Source organism: Gorilla gorilla, chromosome 18 (assembly GCF_029281585.2).
Source record: "Gorilla gorilla gorilla isolate KB3781 chromosome 18, NHGRI_mGorGor1-v2.1_pri, whole genome shotgun sequence".
In the NCBI taxonomy this organism is placed as follows: domain Eukaryota; kingdom Metazoa; phylum Chordata; class Mammalia; order Primates; family Hominidae; genus Gorilla; species Gorilla gorilla.
In genome coordinates, this window is record NC_073242.2 from 7,376,249 (window position 1) to 7,395,238 (window position 18,990).

At 52.6% G+C, this 18,990-nt stretch overlaps 1 protein-coding gene across 6 annotated transcripts in view; it reads right to left on the reverse strand.

Annotated features, from left to right (window-relative positions):
* Nucleotides 1–358: 358 nt before the first annotated feature.
* CREBBP (CREB binding protein) overlaps nucleotides 359–18,990 on the reverse strand; it is a 154,767-nt gene continuing 136,135 nt past the window's right edge. For all 6 annotated transcript variants that reach the window (XM_004057099.5, XM_055365150.2, XM_004057098.5 and 3 more), the window contains 8 exons: nucleotides 15,362–15,512; nucleotides 14,541–14,687; nucleotides 13,523–13,636; nucleotides 11,904–12,069; nucleotides 11,289–11,456; nucleotides 7,034–7,195; nucleotides 6,450–6,731; nucleotides 359–5,115 (listed from right to left, as the gene is read on the reverse strand). In XM_004057099.5, the coding sequence (XP_004057147.2) occupies nucleotides 2,977–5,115; nucleotides 6,450–6,731; nucleotides 7,034–7,195; nucleotides 11,289–11,456; nucleotides 11,904–12,069; nucleotides 13,523–13,636; nucleotides 14,541–14,687; nucleotides 15,362–15,512 (3,329 nt within the window). In that variant the 3' untranslated portion in view covers nucleotides 359–2,976. The remainder of the gene's footprint in view (nucleotides 5,116–6,449; nucleotides 6,732–7,033; nucleotides 7,196–11,288; nucleotides 11,457–11,903; nucleotides 12,070–13,522; nucleotides 13,637–14,540; nucleotides 14,688–15,361; nucleotides 15,513–18,990) is intronic.

Below are 18,990 nucleotides of genomic sequence, written 5' to 3' on the forward strand. Positions count from 1 at the left end.
TGAGACAAAGTCTCACTGTTGCCCAGGCTGTAGTGCAGTGGCACGATCTCGGCTCACTGCAACCTCCGCCTCCTGGGTTCAAGCGATTCTCTGCCTCAGCCTCCTGAGTAGCTGGGATTCTAGGTGCCTGCCACCACACCCGGCTAATTTTTTTGTATTTTAATAGAGATGGGGTTTCACCTTCTTGGCCAGGCTGGTCTCGAACTCCTGACTTCATGATCCACCCGCCTTGGCCTCCCAAAGTGCTGGGATTACAGGGGTGAGGCACCGCACCCGGCCCGCATCTGCAATCCTATAATGACGAGCTGTTGAGCTAACTCTAAGTCATTAGCCAATCTGAACCATCTTTGAATCCAAGTAGTTTTACCATCTTTTATTATAAACACCATCACATTTCAAGTTTCCTCTTTTTGATCACAAATATAGGACTTTTTCTTCTCCTCTTAAGTATACAGCATGAGACACAGCGTTGGGGCTTTCCAGGTTTCTTACAGAAATTTCCTTACGACAAACTTAGGGTTAGCATCCACAGACCATGCTCTCGGTCACGTCCTTCGACATCTGGATTGCCCAAGACGGTTGCACAGGATGCAGACTCCAAAGAGGATGAGGTTGGTACATAACGTTTTGAATTCCAGGATAACCTGAAACAGAGGCCCCTCCACTGCCCACATTAAAAGGCTGCACAACCAGGAGGGCGCCACTTTCTGAGTGTGGGCTTAGAGCTGCTGCTCTCGGGCTCTAGCCCCACTTCTTGTTTGAACACATGGCTCAAGGTTTCCCTACGGGTGGAAAAGATGAAGAGGACGCTGGAGGTTAAGAACCCAGCAGGCCGAGCAGCGGCAGCAATCTCCACCGGAGGCCCGGCCTGCACTTCCCCTCCTGGGATGGGGTGAATGGGGGCTGTTCAGGGGTGCCAGATGGTGGTCTTATTTTTACTTGAATTATTCTACATTTTATAACTCAATGTTCAAAGCTCTGTGCTAAAACTAGATCGGACCTTTCCAACTTCTTAGAAAGGTTCCTCGAATTTAGATTCCCAAACCAAGTATTCAACTATTTAAAAAATATCTGTAAGGGCCCAAACGGAAGCTATTTGGGGCATGATTTCTAAATTTACCATCACCCCCCACCTAGACCAGCCTTTGTTGGAGGACTAGGGATAAAGTGGGTTCTCTGGGTGCTGGGGGTGGTAGACTTAGGGGATGAACTTCAGCTCCCCTGCCGATGGTCCTCCTCTCAGTTTTACGGTTTTTGTGAACTTGTCTCACCCACTCAGTAAGGGAGCCGGGAACTGGACTCCAAGGGAGGCAGGACCATGTGGCTAAGGGCAAGTATCCCCCGAAGTGGGGGACCTTTCTCACTGTAACAGGGACTGGAGCTGGTGCTCCAAGGCGTCTGTCCCTCAGCATTTCCTCAAAGGCCACACGGGACATGCTGCGCAGCAGCGGCAGGATGTGGGGGGAAGTTGGAAAGCACCTCGCGAGCCTGGAGCACTCTCTGCCTCAGATTCTGGGAGTCGTGTATGGGGGGAGCCGCCTGAACACGGGAAGAAGCGCCACCTCTGGGGGTGGCAGCTACGACGGACAGGGAGGATGGAGGAGTGGGCCAAATGCAGTTTCAGACCAACTGACGACCCTAACTGTGTGAGCGACAATCACCTGTGAGCCTCGAATGTGTGGGGCCAACGCTGAGCCGCCCACCTCAGTCTCCGGGAAGAAAAGCCTCCAGGCGGCCGCTAAGCCTCGGCCACAGTTCCCAGCCACCACCCACGCCGCCACAACCACAACCGCAGCCCCAGCCTCTCAGCTATGAGCGAACAACCAGAACCATATCTTACAAAGAACAGACTCAAAAAATATATATAAATAAATAAAAACCTTAAACATTCTTACAGGGATCTTAAAGAACAGAATACATGTTAAAAACCTCAGTAATTTATATCAATTTTAAGCGGTACTTTATATACAATGGGGAAAAAAACATGCATAGTCCAAATACAATGTTGAAAACAGCATTTTCATAACAAAAAACCCCAAACACTAAGTGTTAATACCATGTACATGAATTCAAGAAGGACCACCCTTTTTGTCTGTTGCACACAGTTTATTTAACAATATGATATAAGAAATGAGTTGGTATTTTACCATTCTATACAGTGATTGAATCTTCTCGAGTTTCGTATTTATAGGAATTAGAGCGCTTGCATGATTTACACTAGAATTGCTTTTCCTCATTTCAAGTTTCACATAGAAGAAAGAAAAGAAGGCTTCTTCTCTAGTAACATTAGCATGGTCTAAGAGTGATCATCCCTATTTTTTGTCTAAAACCAGTTTTATCAGAGAAACAAAGCAACAATTTCTACATCTGCAAGACAAGAGTTTGGCTTCAGCCATTATGTATGGATAGATGTGTGTGGGTGTGTACGTGTGTGCACGCCGGAGTCAATTCCTATCATCCAGGGTAATACTGGGAGACGCCCACAGAGTTCACTATAGAAAAAAATCTTCCCGAAACATCACAAAGTTATCGGGATACATTATAAGCTTGCATTATTTCAGGAATCAGTTCTGAATATTATTTTTCTTCTTACTTTTAAACATAAATGTTTAAAGTCTTGAAAATACAAATAAAAAATATGAATATAATGAACTTGTTTTTCCCGTTAAAAAAAGGCATGAGTCACCAGCAATGACGACAAAAAGAATCCAAACAAAACCCCCCTCCCCCCAAACAAAAACAAAACGGAAAAAAAAGAACCCCCCCCCAAAAAAAAACCAAAGAGACCAGATATTTAAATCAACTGGTTTTTAACAAAAAAATATATTCTTTGTATTGTTTCTTTAAACATCAATCCACCCTTCCATGGCTCGGAAGTCGCAGTTCCATCTAGGAATAAAAAGAACCTAGATGCCTGGATTTTCAGTACAAAAGGTCCAAGAACATGAAAGGGAAAAAAGTGATGCTCTCACAATGCTACAAGCCCTCCACAAACTTCTCTAGCGTGTCCCCCGTGGTGTCCCCGACCAGGGACAGTTCGCTGGACAGCGCACTCCTGCTGGGGGTGTTCAGCTGGGGGAGCATTGCACTCTGTTCGGGGTTCCCCAAGTGTCCCTGATCTATGGAGCTGGCCATGGTGACTGCGAGTCCGGGGTGGGGGGAACCAGTCTGGGGTGAGACGTGGTGTGGCGAAGGCTGGGGCTGTATCCGTGGTGACGGGCTGGAATGTGGAGGCTGGGACTGGGGCCGTGGAGACTGGACAGGGGCTGGAGACCGCACCTGGTTACTAAGGGATGTGGCGATCTGCTGGCCAGGGAGATGCGAGGCCTGTGGCTGTCCTGAGAGCATGTGTTGCTGGGGGCTCATGGGGTTCGGCTGGCCTGGGGACCCAATCTGCTGCTTCATCTGCTGTTGCTGCAGAATCCGCTGCTGCAGGGCTTGCTGGATGTTGGGGGTGCTGTCTGCCCCCAGCCCCGGCTGCCCCATCTGGCCAAGCTGTCCCATCTGAGCCGCCATCTGGCCCATGGAGCTGCCCTGGAGGGGGAGATGCTGCTGCATGCGCTGCTGCTGCTGCATGGCCGGTGGGTAGCCTCCGGGTCCTGGAGGCTGCTGGAACTGGCCGTGCCCCGCCATGCCCCCAGCCATGCCGGCACTCCCTTGCTGCTGCTGCTGTTGCTGCTGTTGTTGCTGCTGCTGTTGCTGCTGCTGCTGCAGCAGCTGCCTCCGTAACATTTCTCGGTACTGTGGATTCATACTCGCCATGTTGGGGTTGTGTCCTGGGTTCATGATGTTCAAGGCCTGGCCCTGGGGGTTCAGGCCTCCCATCGCCTGCTGCTGTGGAGGCACACCGGGCCGCGGCACGCCAGCCTGCATGGCATTCAGGTTCTGCAGGCTGGGCTGCTGGTGCATGCCGGGCTGGGACTGGAGGCCAGGCTGGGGCTGCATGCCGGGCTGATTGGCCACGTACTTGGCTGTGCGCTGTTTGATGAAAGCTGCCATTAGCTGCGGGTTTGATTTGAGAATGTTCAGCACCTGCTGTTGCTGCTGAGGGGAGCTGGGTGACTTCAGGGTCCGCAGCAGGTCTTGCAGAGCGCTGGGTGAGATGCTCCTGGGTGGCTGCACGCTGGGCATCCGGGGCCCGGCCACAGCCGCCTGGGCCTGCATGGATATCACAGGCCTGGGCAAGCCTGGCATGGGCTGCTGCTGGGGAAGGGGCGCCTGCTGCCACTGCCCGGGAGGCATGCTGGGCATGACGGGCCCGCTCACCGGGTTGGGTCGGGGCACATTCAGGCTCACGGGGGCCATCTGGCTCCCCGGGGTCCCCATGCCTGTGCGTCCTGGGGGCATGCTGTTGTTGATGTTCACCCGGTACAGGTGCTGCTGCTGCTGTGCCTCACGCTCTATCTGTCGAGCCGCTTCCACCGCTGCAGGAGGGGGCTGGGCCGGGGGTGGGGGGGCCGGCACCTGGCTGGTAGGCTTCCCTGTGGACACCGTGGTGGGGGGCTGAGTCCGGGCCACGCTGGGGAAGCCAGCTGGTGACATGCTCACGGGTGAGGGTTGGGGCTGGGCAGGGGGCTGCGGCGTCTGGGGTGTGCTGGGCTGCTGTGTGGGGGTCCCGGGCGGTGCTGAGGTAGGAGAAGGCAGACTCTGCTGAGGCACGTTGCGGGTGTTCATGGTGGCCATCCGCCGGCGCATGAGCTGGGCCTGCTGCAGGCGGTGCTGGATCTGCTGCTGGCGGAGCTTGTGTTTGATGTTGAGGCAGAAGGGCACAGGGCATTTGTTTTCTTGGCAGTGCTTGGCGTGGTAGCAGCAGAGGGCGATGAGCTGCTTGCATACCGGACAGCCCCCGTTGGTCTTGCGTTTGCAGCCCTTGGTGTGCTGCACCACGCGCTTCATCTTCTGGCAGGATGGCAGCGAGCAGTTGGCGTTGCGGCACTGGCACGCGTGCACCAGCGACTGGATGCAGCGCTGGATGCTCAGCCGGCGTGACTCCTGGGGGCTCTTTGACTGTGGCTCGCCCTGGCTGCTGCCCTCATCGTCCAGGCCCAGCCCCCACTTCACCATCTTATGGGCATGGCTCTTCGTATTATAGCAGTTGATGCAGAGGTCGTAGTCCTGCAAGCAAGGAAAGGGGACAGGCCGGTGTCAGCATGGGACCCAGTACCACCAGGCACCCTGGCTGCTTCCCTCCACCGCTAAGTCTGGGTCTGTGCCAGGAAACCCAGGCAGGATAGGAGACCCAGAGAGGATGCGAGCACGGACAGGTGGGAGACCCGGACAGGGCAGGAGCACGGACAAGATGGGATCATGGACAGGATGGGATCGTGCACAAGATGGGATCATGGACAACATGGGATCATGGACAGGACGGGGGCGTGGACTGCCTATGTGTCGCTCCCAAGGACCTTCACTCCTGGGAACAGCCCTGAAGGCTCAAAGATAACCTGACCCATGCCCCGAGAACCCCTGGCCTGTAAGCTCATGGACAGTAGACACCAGCCCCCTTCCTTCCGACTTCCTGTGACCTGGGAGTCACATCAGCCCTTGCCACAGCCTGTCCAACTCCTGTACTCAAACTATGAAGCCGGACAGTGAAAAGCTGAGGGAGGCCAGTCCCTCCCAAAGCGCCGACAGCTGCCGTGAAGTGCCTCTGGGAAGGCCTGGACTATCCGCAGTGCACCAGTGGGCCTTCCCCAACGCGCAAGCCCAAGTTACTGAAAACTGCTCGCACCTGGCAACCTGATGGAGCCCTAGGATCAGGTACCATGACTGTGTTCACAAAAAGATATGAAAACTGCCGCATTCAGAAACTAGAAAGAGGACAAAGGGGACTGGAGAAAGGTGGAAAGCAGAAGAAGTGTCTGAAGGTGGGGAGAGAAGAAAGGCCCTCGCTCTGCTGAGGACCCGCTCTGCCCCGCTACAGACACCACACCAAGTGAGGAGGCTCCGGGTTGGCAGGTGATGGTGACTGTCCTGGGAGGGAGATGGTGGGATCTGTCACCTGCCTGCCCTGCACAGCCTGACTCGGCCCATGCAAGGGACACCCACGTCATTTCACAGGGGGGTCAAAATTCCTAGAGGGGAGTGAGGGAGCATGACTGGGGGGTCCTTCAGGAACAAGTGACCAGAGGGGCCCAAGCCACCAACAGGACAGCGGGTGTTTCCAGCCGTTTAGCAAGACTAGAACTGGGCACAGACAGGCCAGACTTCCCAGCAGAGCCTCCCTCTGGCTGTCCCCAGGGTCAGGCCTGTGGCTGTGGCTACACAGAGCAGGTTTAGGAAACACACACACAGCAGCGCCTTCTGCTTTGTGACGCTGTCCTAGTTCTGGAGGAGTCAGTGCAGCCACCATCAGGTACAGACACCAACCCTGGCACCCATGCAAAGGGACAGGATGCTTCGTCAGACCCCAGGCCGGCTGCGGGGGTGGGGGTGGGGGCAGGGCCTACCTCACACACAGTGCAGTGCCAGCGCGTCTCCACGTGGTGCTTGCACTCGTTGCAGGTGTAGACAAAGCGGTCCTGGCCCTGGGTGTGCAGCTCCACCAGCATGCAGAGCGTGGACCACTTGGAGCGGCGCAAGGAGGAGAACTCCCAGTGCTTGTCTCTGGCGAGGGTGAGGAAGGCGTCGCGCCCATCCATGAGGTCACAGCTGAGCAGGGGGTCGGGGTCGACGATGGGGGGCAGGGTGTTGATGACAGGCCCAGCGTGCAGGTGGATCACGAAGAAGACCTGCAGGAGAGGAGGGGCTTTAGTCCCACACAAGGGACATGGCACCTCCAGTGGTGAGCTCAGGGCAGGCGCAGCCACCCGGCCTGCAGAATAGGCAGGTGGCTGAGCCTGATGGCCCTGGTGCCTTGGGATGGAATGAAATTGGTGACACGCTGCATGATGTCACCCAACTGGTCCACTTGGTTTCCTGGGGGCCACTTCCCTCCCACCACAGACCTGCACACGGGCCCACGACCACCAGCTGCGAGTCTTTCCCTCCTCCCGGCCAGAGGCACGGCTGCAGCACCGCAGCCCACGCCTACCTCCTTGTGCTTCTCCATGGTGGCATACAGCTTCTGGGACAGGTCATTGGACACGTTGGGCATGCTGGGCTTCTTCTTGTTGGCGCGGCTGATGCTGCTTTTGTTCTTGTTGGTTTTCTTGTTGTTCTTCTTCTTGGCATTCTTGCTGTCGCCCTGACTGCCCTGCAACAACACGCAAGGTTGTGAGACCAGGCAAGTGCCCCTCCACACTTGGCATGGACGCCCAGCTCCCAGGCCGTGGGCATCAGGAAGCTCAGGCCAAAGTAGGTCACCACCAGGCAGACCCCATACGTGAACAGGTGGCTGTAGGTGCTGCAGCCTTCGGGACAGAGCAGGGCCTGTCCTCGGCCAGGCTGGTGTCATTATCAGCTTTATGCCACGCTGCCTCTAAACGGGAAAAGAGACCCAGAGTGCGAGTTCAGAAATTAACAAAGGAGGGCAGTGGGGGCTGTTTCCACTGTGCCACAACCAGACGCGGAAGATTCCGCGTCACAACTGTGGTCAGCAGCTGTCTGCCTTGAGGAAGGCTCTACACACCCGAGAAAGCATGAGAGCTTCCAGGAGACAGGAAAGCTGCTGACGGGAAAAGCGGCTGCCCCATCAACAGCAGGGACTCCGAGGCCCCTGCAGCGTCCACTCAAGGCCCACCGAGAGCAGGCGGGCTCCCTGCTGGGGCCATCAGTGCTGTGCCTGACTGGCTGAAGGTGGGCTTGCCCTCAGCCCATAGGCTCCTCCTCTGGAAAGAACGCAGGATTGCCACTCATTTACACTTTAACAGAGAGCTTTATTTTTTTTGAGAGATGGAGTTTTGCTCTTGTTGCCAGGCTGGAGTGCAGTGGTGTCATCTTGGGTTCAAGTGATTCTCCTGCCTCAGCCTCCTGGGTAGCTGGGATTACAGGCACCCGCCACCATGCCCGGCTACTTATCATTTTTTTTGAGACAGAGTCTCGCTCTTGTCACCCAAGCTGAAGTGCAATAACGTGATCTCGGCTCACTGCAACCTCTGCCTCCAAGGTTCAAGTGATTCTCCTGCCTGAGCCTCCCTAGTAGCTGAGATTATAGGTGCTGCCACCACACCCAGCTAATTTTTGTATTTTTAGTAGAGATGGGGTTTCACCATGTTGGTCAGGCTGGTCTTGAACTCCGGACCTCGGGTGATCCGCCCGCTGGGCCTCCCAAAGTGCTGAGATTACAGGCATGAGCCACCACGCCCAGCCAGAGAGTTTCATTTTTAACAAGATGAGAGAGACTCTTGGTGTTCAAAGAGAGGGGTCAGTCCAGAGAGAATTCAACAATCCAGCCGGGCGGGGTGGCTCACACCTGTAATCCCAGCACTTTGGAAGGCCAAGGCAGGCGGATCTCGAGGTCAGGAAATCAAGACCAACCTGGCTAACACGGTGAAACCCCGTCTCTACTAAAAACACAAAAAATTAGCCGGGCGTGGTGGCGGGTGCCTGTGGTCCCAGCTACTTGGGAGGCTGAGGCAGGAGAACGGTGTGAACCCGGGAGGCGGAGCTTGCAGTGAGCTGAGATGGTGCCACTGCACTCCAGCCTGGGCGACAGAGTGAGACTCCATCTCAAAAAAAAAAAAAAAAAAAAAAATTCCCACCCCACCGACAAGGAGCCCGAGGAGCCCAAATATCACGTGGGTCCTCCGCAGGATTCAGGGACAGAAAAGGGACATCAGGGGAAAACTGAGGAAACTGGAACGAAGTGTAGACTTAAGTTAATAATAATGCATCAACATCAACAAATGGCTCACCGTGGCAGCAAATGTGCCACACTAAGGTAAGACATTAGCAACAGGAGAAACTGGGTGCTGCAATATACTGGAACTCTCTGCTCAATTTTTGTGTCAGCCTTAAAACAAATGAAGCCTATTTTTTTTGAGATGGAGTCTTGCTCTGTCGCCAGGCTGGAGTGCAGTGGCACAATCTTGGCTCACTGCAACCTGCGCCTCCCGGGTTCAAGTGATTCTCCTGCCTCAGCCTCCCAAGTAGCTGGGACTACAGGCATGCGCCACCACACCTGGCTAATTTTTGTATTTTTAGTAGAGACGGGGTTTCACCACGTTGGCCAAGCTGGTCTCAAACTCCTTACCTCAAGTGATCCACCTGCCTTGGCCTCCCAAAGTGCTGGGATTACAGGCGTGAGCCACCACGCCCGGCCTGGAAGTCTATTTTTACAAAATTATAAAATAAGTATGTTCATGAAATTAAGAAAATATAGACAAGTAATTTGAAAAAGTTTTGTTTTTCTGGTCTTCCCGAGCAGCAGTGTTCTGTGTTCTAGAGCTTTCCCTGGGCACATTTGTCTCCGTGTTTGCGACATTCCTCACGAAGCTGGGACTGCACACAGGGAGCTGGTTCCGTTTCTCGCCCCACCTGACACTATCGCGAGCCTTTCCCCATTTCCCAGAATCGACAGCATGATGCAGAGCAGAGCTAATGGCAAAGCAGTGCTCCACCCCACGCACCAGCCCTCACTAAGGCTGACCCCCAGAGCGAGCTCCTGGGGTGTTGCTGACGAAGGCATGTCCCTGCCCATTGTTGTCCATGAACCAAACACACAAGGGACAGCAGGTCTACATGCCGACACCTCAGAATCCCGCCTCCTAACACATGCATGTCCCCGGTGCACAGGGAAGGCTGCCTCAGCAGGAGCCCCTATCAGGCCTGTCTTCTGGACAACCCCACCGCTGCCATGCCACAGGCACGTGCCCCCTCCTGGGGTGGAACTCAGCTGCGCAAAGCCTGTCTTGGACACGGTAACCTCCCGTGTCACCCTTAGGAGATGGAACTCAAACATTAACTCACCAGACACAGTGAGACCAGCTACACTCCAGCGGGAGCAAGCCCGAAAACAACAGGCCAGGAGCTCTGCTTAGGAGCCACCTAGGGCGCAAACCCACGCCACCCCCTGCCCGCGCCTCCTCTGTCCTGCAAATGACACTATGGGGGCGCCGTCCAGCAGGTGGCTGCCTCTCAACCACCTGTGCAGTGAGCACGAGTGTGTGTGGCGGAAGCGGCCCAGGCCCCATGCTCCGCCTACAGCCCATCCCGCAGCCACCTCACAGACCTGCTCTCATATGGGACAGGCACCAGAGTAGCAGTATGTCCCCAGCCGGCTCCCGGCTGCCTCACCCGTGGCAGCGGCCCACGCAAGAGCCACCTCCATTCAATGCTTTTCCTCACTGGTCACAATCGCCTGTCCCGAGTTCTGGGGCTGCAGCCTTCAACGTTCGTCATCGCTCTCCCTGCACCTACAGCTACAGCCCACACCCACGCCACCATCATCTCTTCCCCAGACAGCCGCACAAACCCGCACAACAGCGCGTCTCCTCCCACTGCCTGGCGGGTCCTCTTCCAGCACCTTCCTGTGGTGGGCGGGTCTGGCCCACACGTCACCTCCCCAAGGCTCCTTCCCCTTCAGAGCTCTGCCACGCTCAGAGCACACCATGCTTGGGTCTGGGTTCTTTTTGTTTCACATCCTACCAGGACACAGCCCCTCCCTTGGGGGCAGAGATGGGGTTTTGTTTGTTCTGAAACGGAGTCTCGCACTGTCTCCTGGGCTGGAGTGCAATGGCGCGATCTAGGCTCACGGCAACCTCCGCCTCCCGGGTTCAAGCGATTCTCCTGCCTCAGCCTCCCTCGTAGCTGGGATTACAGGTGCCCCCTACCACAACCGGCTAAATTTTTGTATTTTTAGTAGAGATGGGGTTTCACTGTGTTAGCCAGGCTGGTCTCCATTTCCTAACCTTGTGACCCGCCTGCCTCGGCCTCCCAAAGTGCGGGGTTACAGGTGTAAGCCACCGCAGCCCGGCCAGGGATGGGGTTTTGTTTGGCTCAGTCTGCACTGCCTGGCACTCAGGGGCAGCGCCAAGGAGAGAGGGCAGCAGGGCATGAGCACCATGTGCAGAGTGGCCACCAAACATGGGATAAGGCCTGGCAACCCTGTGCCTCTTCGACTCACTTTTTACATCAGCGGGTTGTGTCCTGCCACATGTCCCATTTTCTGTCTTCCTCTCTTCCCTCTCCAAGTGGACCCCCAGCTCCCCAGAGCATCCACTGTGCAGAGAGTGCAGAGCCCACACTGCTGCCCACCAATGCCCTGTGCTGCAGGTGGTGTCGATGAGCGTGTGTGAACGGAGACACCACCACAGGAAGGACCTAACAGTCGACACGCGCCTCCCAGCCTGCCACCCTGCAGCTCCAGCGGGACACGTGGGCAATGGGGCTCGGAGAAGGGTCTGTACCTCAGTGGTTTCACTGGCTGCAGTGCTCTCTTCCTTTTTCCTCTCCTCTTCTTCTTGTTCTAGTTCCTTAATGCTCTCTTCTAACACATTGGGCCAGAAATCACCTTCAAAATAGGGCAGTTCCTTGGCACTGGTGAGCCTGTCTTCAGTTGCTTGTTTGAAAATATCCTGAGTGGGCAAAGCACAACAGTGAGATGAGGGCCATGCACGCGTGCCCCCCACCATGGTGCGACAGACCCCCACGCAAGCGTGCCCCTCACCATGGTGTGGCAGAGTCCCATGTATGTGTGCCCCCCCCACCACACTGCAGCAGACCCCCACACATGTGCACCCCCCACCACAGTGCTGGAGCCCCTATGTGTGCAACAGTGATGCACAGGCCCCAATGCCCACTGATGGAAACAGCTCCAACTGTGCTGCTCTCAGACGGCCAGGGGAAAGCCTCAATCAGCTGAAGAAAATGCTTCTAAGTTGTCACTTTAGGCTTTTATTTTTCTGCTTTCTAATCCTCATAAGTGAAGGTAATTAACAAGTATGCGAATGCAAGAAAAAGGCACACAAATATCCTCCCCTCAGTTGTGACAAAAGCCACCACCTTCCTTCAGTGCCGGGTACCTTGTAGTCATGGATGATCCGCTCTGCAAACGCCTTGTCCAGCATCTTTTTGTACCACTCCTGCAGTCGTTTTGGCTTGGGTATTTTTTGATCAGGTGGGTGGCAATGGAAGATGTAATCATCTCCTTCACTTGGAGGACAGGCCCAGATGTGCCCTGTCACATACCTGCAGGACCCACGCACACACGTCAGATGAATGTGCCAGTGAAATCGGCCCTGCCTTTAAGGAGTTATAGCAGAGGAGCAAAGACTAAAGCCAGGACAGAAGTAACCAGAGAGAGAGAATGAATGCCCACAAGGCTGGGTGTGGTGGGGGCAAGGCTGGAACTTTATCCTGAGCAAATGCAAGCCTGCAAATTAGCCCTGAAACACTTCTCCCTTGGGGTGCACACACAGGGCAGGGCCGAGGCTGCAAAAGAAACCTGAGGCCTCATTAAAGAACCAGGGAATATGATGGCTCATCAAGGCAATGCCATTCCTTTCCTCCTGTGCACTGTAAACGCAGTTCGGTTGACTATTTTTCTCCAAGGGTCAATGTCAACATAAACCTCATTCATTCTGTTCAAGACACTTTGATCAAATGCCCCTAACCTTTTCAAGTTTCAGAAAGGAATGGGGCAGGTCTAGAGTACAGAAACCAAGTGCTAGAGAAGGAAGCCAGACCCAAGACAGCATACACTGCAGGGTTCCGTTTACACAAAAGATTTTTAGTACAGACAGGGTTTCACCATGTTGGTCAGGCTGGTCTTGAACTCCTGATCTCAGGTGATCCACCTGCCTTGGCCTCCCAAAGTACTAGGATTACAGACTGGGTGAGCCAATTTTTTTTGTATTTTCTTTTCTTTTCTTTCTTTTTTCTTTTTTTGAGATGGAGTCTTGCTCTGTCGCCCAGGCTGGAGTGCAGTGGCACAATCTCAGCTCACTGCAACCCCCCGCCTCCTGGGTTCGAGCAATTCTCCTGCCTCAGCCTCTTGAGTAGCTGGGATTACAGGCTCATGCTACCATGCCCGGCTAACTTTTGTATTTTTAGTAGAGACAGGGTTTCACCATGTTGGTCAGGCTGGTCTCAAACTCCTGACCTTGTGATCCGCCCACCTCGGCCTCCCAAAGTGCTGGGATTAAGGTGTGAGCCACCGCGCCCGGCCTTTTTTTTAATTTTTAGTAGAGATGGGGTTTCACCATGTTGGTCAGGCTGGTCTTGAACTCCTGACTTCAGGTGATCCACCGCAGCAGGAGGGATCTTATAGGCCAATAACAATGTTCTGAAACTGACTTGTGATAGTTGCACTAATGGGTAAAGTTACTAAAAACCACTGAATCATATATCCAAAAAAGGGGAATTCTATGATATGTAAATTTTGCCTCAATAAAGTTAAAAAAAAAAAAAAAAGGGAATGAAAAGGAAGTAAAGGTAGGGAAAGAGCTTGCTACGTGCCCAGGAGCCAGACCTGTGAGGCTCGGGGAGCACCTGGAAAGAGGAGCTTTGGAGATTCTGAATTGATCTTAGGATGTAAAAATAAAAACACATAAAACTTAAAATACCCATTATTTCACAGAATAAACATACAGTAAAAAATAAAGGGTTCTTACTAGTTCCAAATAATTTAATCCAAACTCACCCCAATTTCTTCACATACTCTAAATATCCAATAAGGATCTCATGGTAAACGGCTGTGCGGAGGCAACGTGGCCGGAAGAAATGAATACTATCCAGATAAGAAATGTACACACGCCTGTCGGAAGGAGGCACATGTTTAACTCAGGGTATCCCTCAAATTTGAAATCAAACACAAGCAACAAACAACACCCTGGAAGTTTAATTTTTAGACAGGGTCTCGCTCTGTCATTCAGGCTGCAATGCGGTGATGCGGTCACAGCTCACTGCAACCTCAACCTCATGGGCTCAAGCAATCCTCCTGCCTCAGACTCCCACATAGTTAGGATGACAAGGCATGTACCATCATGCCCAGATAATTTATTTTTTGTAGAGCTAGGGTCTCACTTTGTTGCTCAGACTTGTCTCAAACTCCTGTGCTCCAGTGATCCTCCCACCTTGGCCTCCCACAATGCTGTGATTGGCCAGTTTTTGTTTTGATGGTATTTACACTGGCCACCAAACAGGATGTGATAAACAAATAAACAAACCAAAACCCAAAAACCAACCAGTCACCAACCCTGCCGCCAACCAGTTAAGTGGAATTCAGTTTTCATCACTGAACAAAAGGAAGAATGGCACCACTCGGCACAGAGAGCCACAGTTAGGGCAAACTGAGAAAAGCCACTTTTAGTTCCTTCTTGCCCAGATTCCTGACTGCACATGAAGCCTCGTGGCAGAGCTACTTCCTCTGTTCAGGTGCCAGGCTGTCCCATCCCAACTCCCCAGGTTTACCTGCGTTAGGTAAGAGTGGGTCCCACACAGACTCGCCACAAAAAACACGCTCACTGCAGTCATCTCAACAGTTCATTTCCCGCTAGTTTAATGGAAAACAAAACTAACTACTTTGGTTAGTTAATTGTGGTTTGATTTACTTTAATCCCCCATGAAGGCTCACAGGCTCCTCTGGGACACTTAAGAGCCCTGGTCTATCCTAACACAGCTCACTTAATGACACGCCCTGGAAGGAGCTGGAAAACTACCTCGTGTTTGGAGGGGGGCAATCAGAGCCGTATTCTTGGACGTGCATTCCAAAAAAGCAGACATCCACGCCGTCAATTTCCTCAAAAGCAAACAGAGCTTTGGTTCGATATGGGAAAGATTCAGACATTTCCCCAGAATCCACAAACCTGAAACAAAAGCCAGAGCCGGACATTTACAAACGCTGTTGCTGACAAGGTGCTTCTGCACACCAGGCCTGCTCCTCTAACTCTGGCCACTGCAGACGAGCGGAGGCATGGCCACCTCCTCAGACCGTGGCCTGGAGTCCTCCCTATGGGCCAGTCAGCCCCGGAGCAGGGAGCACCTGCTTTCTGACCAGTTTCCCTCACTAGAGAACTGCACCTCTGTGAATGAAATACGGGATTCTGAGGAGGACTGGCTATACAGCAGTCCCCCTTATCCACGGGGTGTATGTTCCAAGACCAGCAGTGGATGCTGGAAACCGTGGACAGTATCAACCTCTATGCGTTTTTTCTTATACACCTGTACTGGTCACAAAATTTTAATTTATAAATTAGGCACAGCAAGAGATTAGCAAGAATAAGTAATAATAAAACAAGACAATTATAAACAGTATACTATAATATGTTATGTGGTCTCTCTCTCAAAATAGCTTACTGCACTGTATAGGGTAACTAAAACCCCAGACAGGACAACCGCAGCTGAGGGGGCTACTGCACGCATTCGCTGCTGCAAAGTCTTTGAAGGATGACCTCAAACTCAAGAGCTTTGCAGAGAGCAGGCTCTGGCAAGTGGGCGTGGGGACTGCTCGCAGAGCACTGTAGAGAGCAGGCACACTGACCGTGACTTCATCCCGGGCTTGACCTCCACCGTCTTGTCTGAGCTGGCCACCACTCGGACAAAAACCTCCCCTGCTTCAGGGTGATTCTGGCGCCGCAAAAATTTGTTCACTCGGTCTTCCAAGTGGTTTCCCAGTCTTGTGGTCTGCAGCCCTAGGAAGTCCAGAAGGAGCAGGTGAGAGGGCTTCAACAGCACTGCTGAGACAGTGACTGAGACTAGAGAATCCACCCCACTTTGCAGCACAGGCTGATATTTTAAAGGACTAATGTTCTCCAGACATGGAAGAAATCTAATCTGTCCTGTGACAGGAGTGTTGTATAAGGGAAAGGTGGACTCTGGGATCTCAGGCACTCCACTCCTGAAAACCGTTTACGTGCCCAGGTAACCTGCATCTTTTTCTAACAGTATGGGGCAGAAGAGCTATAGAGGTGGGTCCAAAATTGACAGGGGCTCTAGGGCGGAGCAGATGGATGTTTCCCTGTTGCTTCCTGCTTTCCCTGGAGGGCAGAGATGGCACACCCTCAGTGGGCTCCTCCTGCCCAGCTCTGAGGAGAAAGTCCCTACTATGGAGTCTGACGTGAACGTGGAATGTTCTAGGGCTAACAAATTAAGCTCTGGCCAGAGCCTGTCCAGTGCCTCAGGAGCTGGCAAAGTATTGGCGCCCAAGCCTGCCCTGAGCCATCGCCTCGTGCGGTGCATGGATGAAGTTTCCGAGCCTTGGCGAGGGCAGCCTTTCCTGGGCTCACCTCCCCGCCGCCACCCCTCCTCACCCAGGGCCAGCCCCGGGTGGCTACTGTCACAGGAGCTAGCCAGAGGCAGGACATTACTTCAGGACAGAGAACGCCTCATATACAGGTTAAAAAACTATAAGGGAAAGTTGCAAAAGGTTCTTAGTGATTACGTATAGACAATGAGATTTTAAAAGATGTTTTCTTCTTTGCTGGCTTTTAAGTATTTCCTACATTAGTGAGAAACACGAAAATTGGGAATTTTAGAAGATTCCTTAGTGAGCTAGAAAATTTAGACCAAACTTCTAAATTTCATTTTTCTGCAATAAACAAACCAGTGGTGCTGATTTTTGGATAAGTTGTACCTGAATAAAAATGATTTAAAAAGAAAAATGTGGCCGGGCACAATGGCTCATGCCTGTAATCCCAGCACTTTGGGAGGCCGAGGCAGGCGGATCACCTGAGGTCGGGAGTTCAAGACCAGCCTGACCAAAACGGAGAAACCCCATCTCTACTAAAAATACAAAATTAAGCTGAGCGCGGTGACTCACACCTGTAATCCCAGCTCTTTGGGAGGCTGAGGTGAGTGGATCACCTGAGGTCAGGAGTTCGAGACCAGCCTGGCCAACATGGTGAAACCCCGTCTCCACTAAGAATGCAAAATTAGGTTGGGAGCGATGGCTCATGCCTGTAATTCCAGCATTTTGGGAGGCCAAGGCAGGCGGATCATGAGGTCAGGCGATCGGGACCATCCTGGCTAACACGGTGAAAACCCATCTCTACTAAAAAACAGAAAAAATTAGGACTACAGGCATGGTGGCGGGCGCCTGTAGTCCCAGCTACTCGGGAGGCTGAGGCAGGCGAATGGCGTGAACCCGGGAGGCAGAGCTTGCAGTGAGCCGAGATCACGTGACTGCACTCCAGTGTGGGCGACAGAGCGAGACTGTCTCCAAAAACAAAACAAAACAAAAAAACAAAACAAAACAAAAAACCCCAAAAACAAACAAAAAAAACCTCTTCCAGAGTAACTTCGCTATTTGACACCTGTGATCCATACATGGCTGCATACTCCAGAGGTGGTCTCAGACAGCACAGGGGTCTAGGCGCAGGCCGTGCTCACTGTGGTGCACGCTGCGCCACCTTCCTCACGGTGCTGCCTCCTTTTCTGTTATCACTCGATTTGGCCACTGTTCCTACTTTTTCATCACTCCTTGCCATTGCTGCAGTTATGTCCTTGTATGTGCCTTTATGCATATGTGCAAATATTTTTATAGGATACATGTGTGAAAGTAGACTTGCTAAATCTAAAAATGAACACTTTAAATTGTGCCCCTCGCTTTCTGGCATTCAACTTGTATTTTCATCCATGGCGCATGACAGGGGCCTTTTGTGCCTTTTCCTTTCTCATCTCTGGGCTGTATCTTTTTAAGGAAGGCTTTTCATAACTCAACACAATAAAACTATTATCTTACTTCTATCCTGAATGCATCTGCAGTTTTGTTTACTTTTCTCGCTTTTAATCTACCTGAATTTGGTTTTGCATATGGTGTATGCGAAGGAGATGGTTTTCAATGCAAGATTAAGGAAGCATACCTTTACTCTGTGATCAGACACCACAACGCCTGTGCTGACACATGCTCACACTGAGAATAGAGCTACCTCTAGTCTCCTAGGCCCTTTTCTCCAGTAATGTTCCATTTCTAGATCTTGGGCTCATCCACCGAATGCCCACGGGGTCTTTCTGGATGCTCCGGTGGGAGGGCGGCTGGACCTGCTCTGGGGCCACTTGTGCCATTCCGCCCAGTCACCTCCTGCCCCTTTCAGGCAATGACTGTTCTACGGAGGCCTAGTTCTCTGGGTAATTCTGTTTTGGCTACTGAGCCTCTGGCCCAGGGAAGAACTTCCAATTTGCTCAAATACATCAGTGAACTCACGCAGAATGAATCCTCTGAAGCAGGGCCTCTCAAATGGAGGCAACTGTGCCCCTCCAGGGGGCATCTGGCAATGTCTGGAGACATTTCTCACAGACATAATTAACTGCTGAGGAAGGTGTTACTGGCACTGAGTGGGCAGAGGCCAGGGATGCTGCTAAAATCCTATAATGCGCAGGACAGCCCCCAAAACAGAGGATTACCTGGCCTGAAATGTCAACAGTCCCTCAGTTGAGAAACTGAGCTAAGGAAAAGTATTACAATAGTTTATCAATGAGTGATATTTCAAAAGTTTTTAACAGAGGGAGTGTAAGCTATTGCATAACTTTGGATGTTGGTTAACAACAGAGTTTGAACTTGAATTAAGACTCAGTCTCAAGTCTACAGGGTGGCTTCCTCCTCCCCTTCCCCCAGTGCATGGTCCATCCTAGCATTTCCATCTCTCTTCTACTCTGAGCTCCCCAAATGACCCTGGTTCTATTGGGGATCTCCTGAGCAACATGCTAGTCACCTGTCCTGCCAGAGAAAGGTGACAGCTGTAGGGAGCAGCCGGCAAGTCAATGTTAGAACGCTGCTGCAGTTGCCGTTCTTGTGTGGGTTTGCTGGTTAACTCAGCCAAAGGCCAGCCTGGCGCGTCAAGCTGCAGAAGGCCATCCCAAGACTTGAGAATTGACTCTATAAAGATTAAATAACCATAAACCTTTGAAAACAATGTGGTCTTAAAAAAAAAAAAGTCAGCCGGGCGAGGTGGCTAATGGCTGTAATCCCAGCACTTTGGGAGGCCGAGGCGGGCAGATCACAAGGTCAAGAGATTGAGACCATCCTGGCCAACATGGTGAAAATACAAAAATTAGCTCTACTAAAAACACAAAAATTAGCTGGGCGTGGTGGCGGGCGCCTGTAGTCCCAGCTACTCGGGAGGCTGAGGCAGGAGAATTGCTTGAACCCAGGAGGTGGAGGCTGCAGTGAGC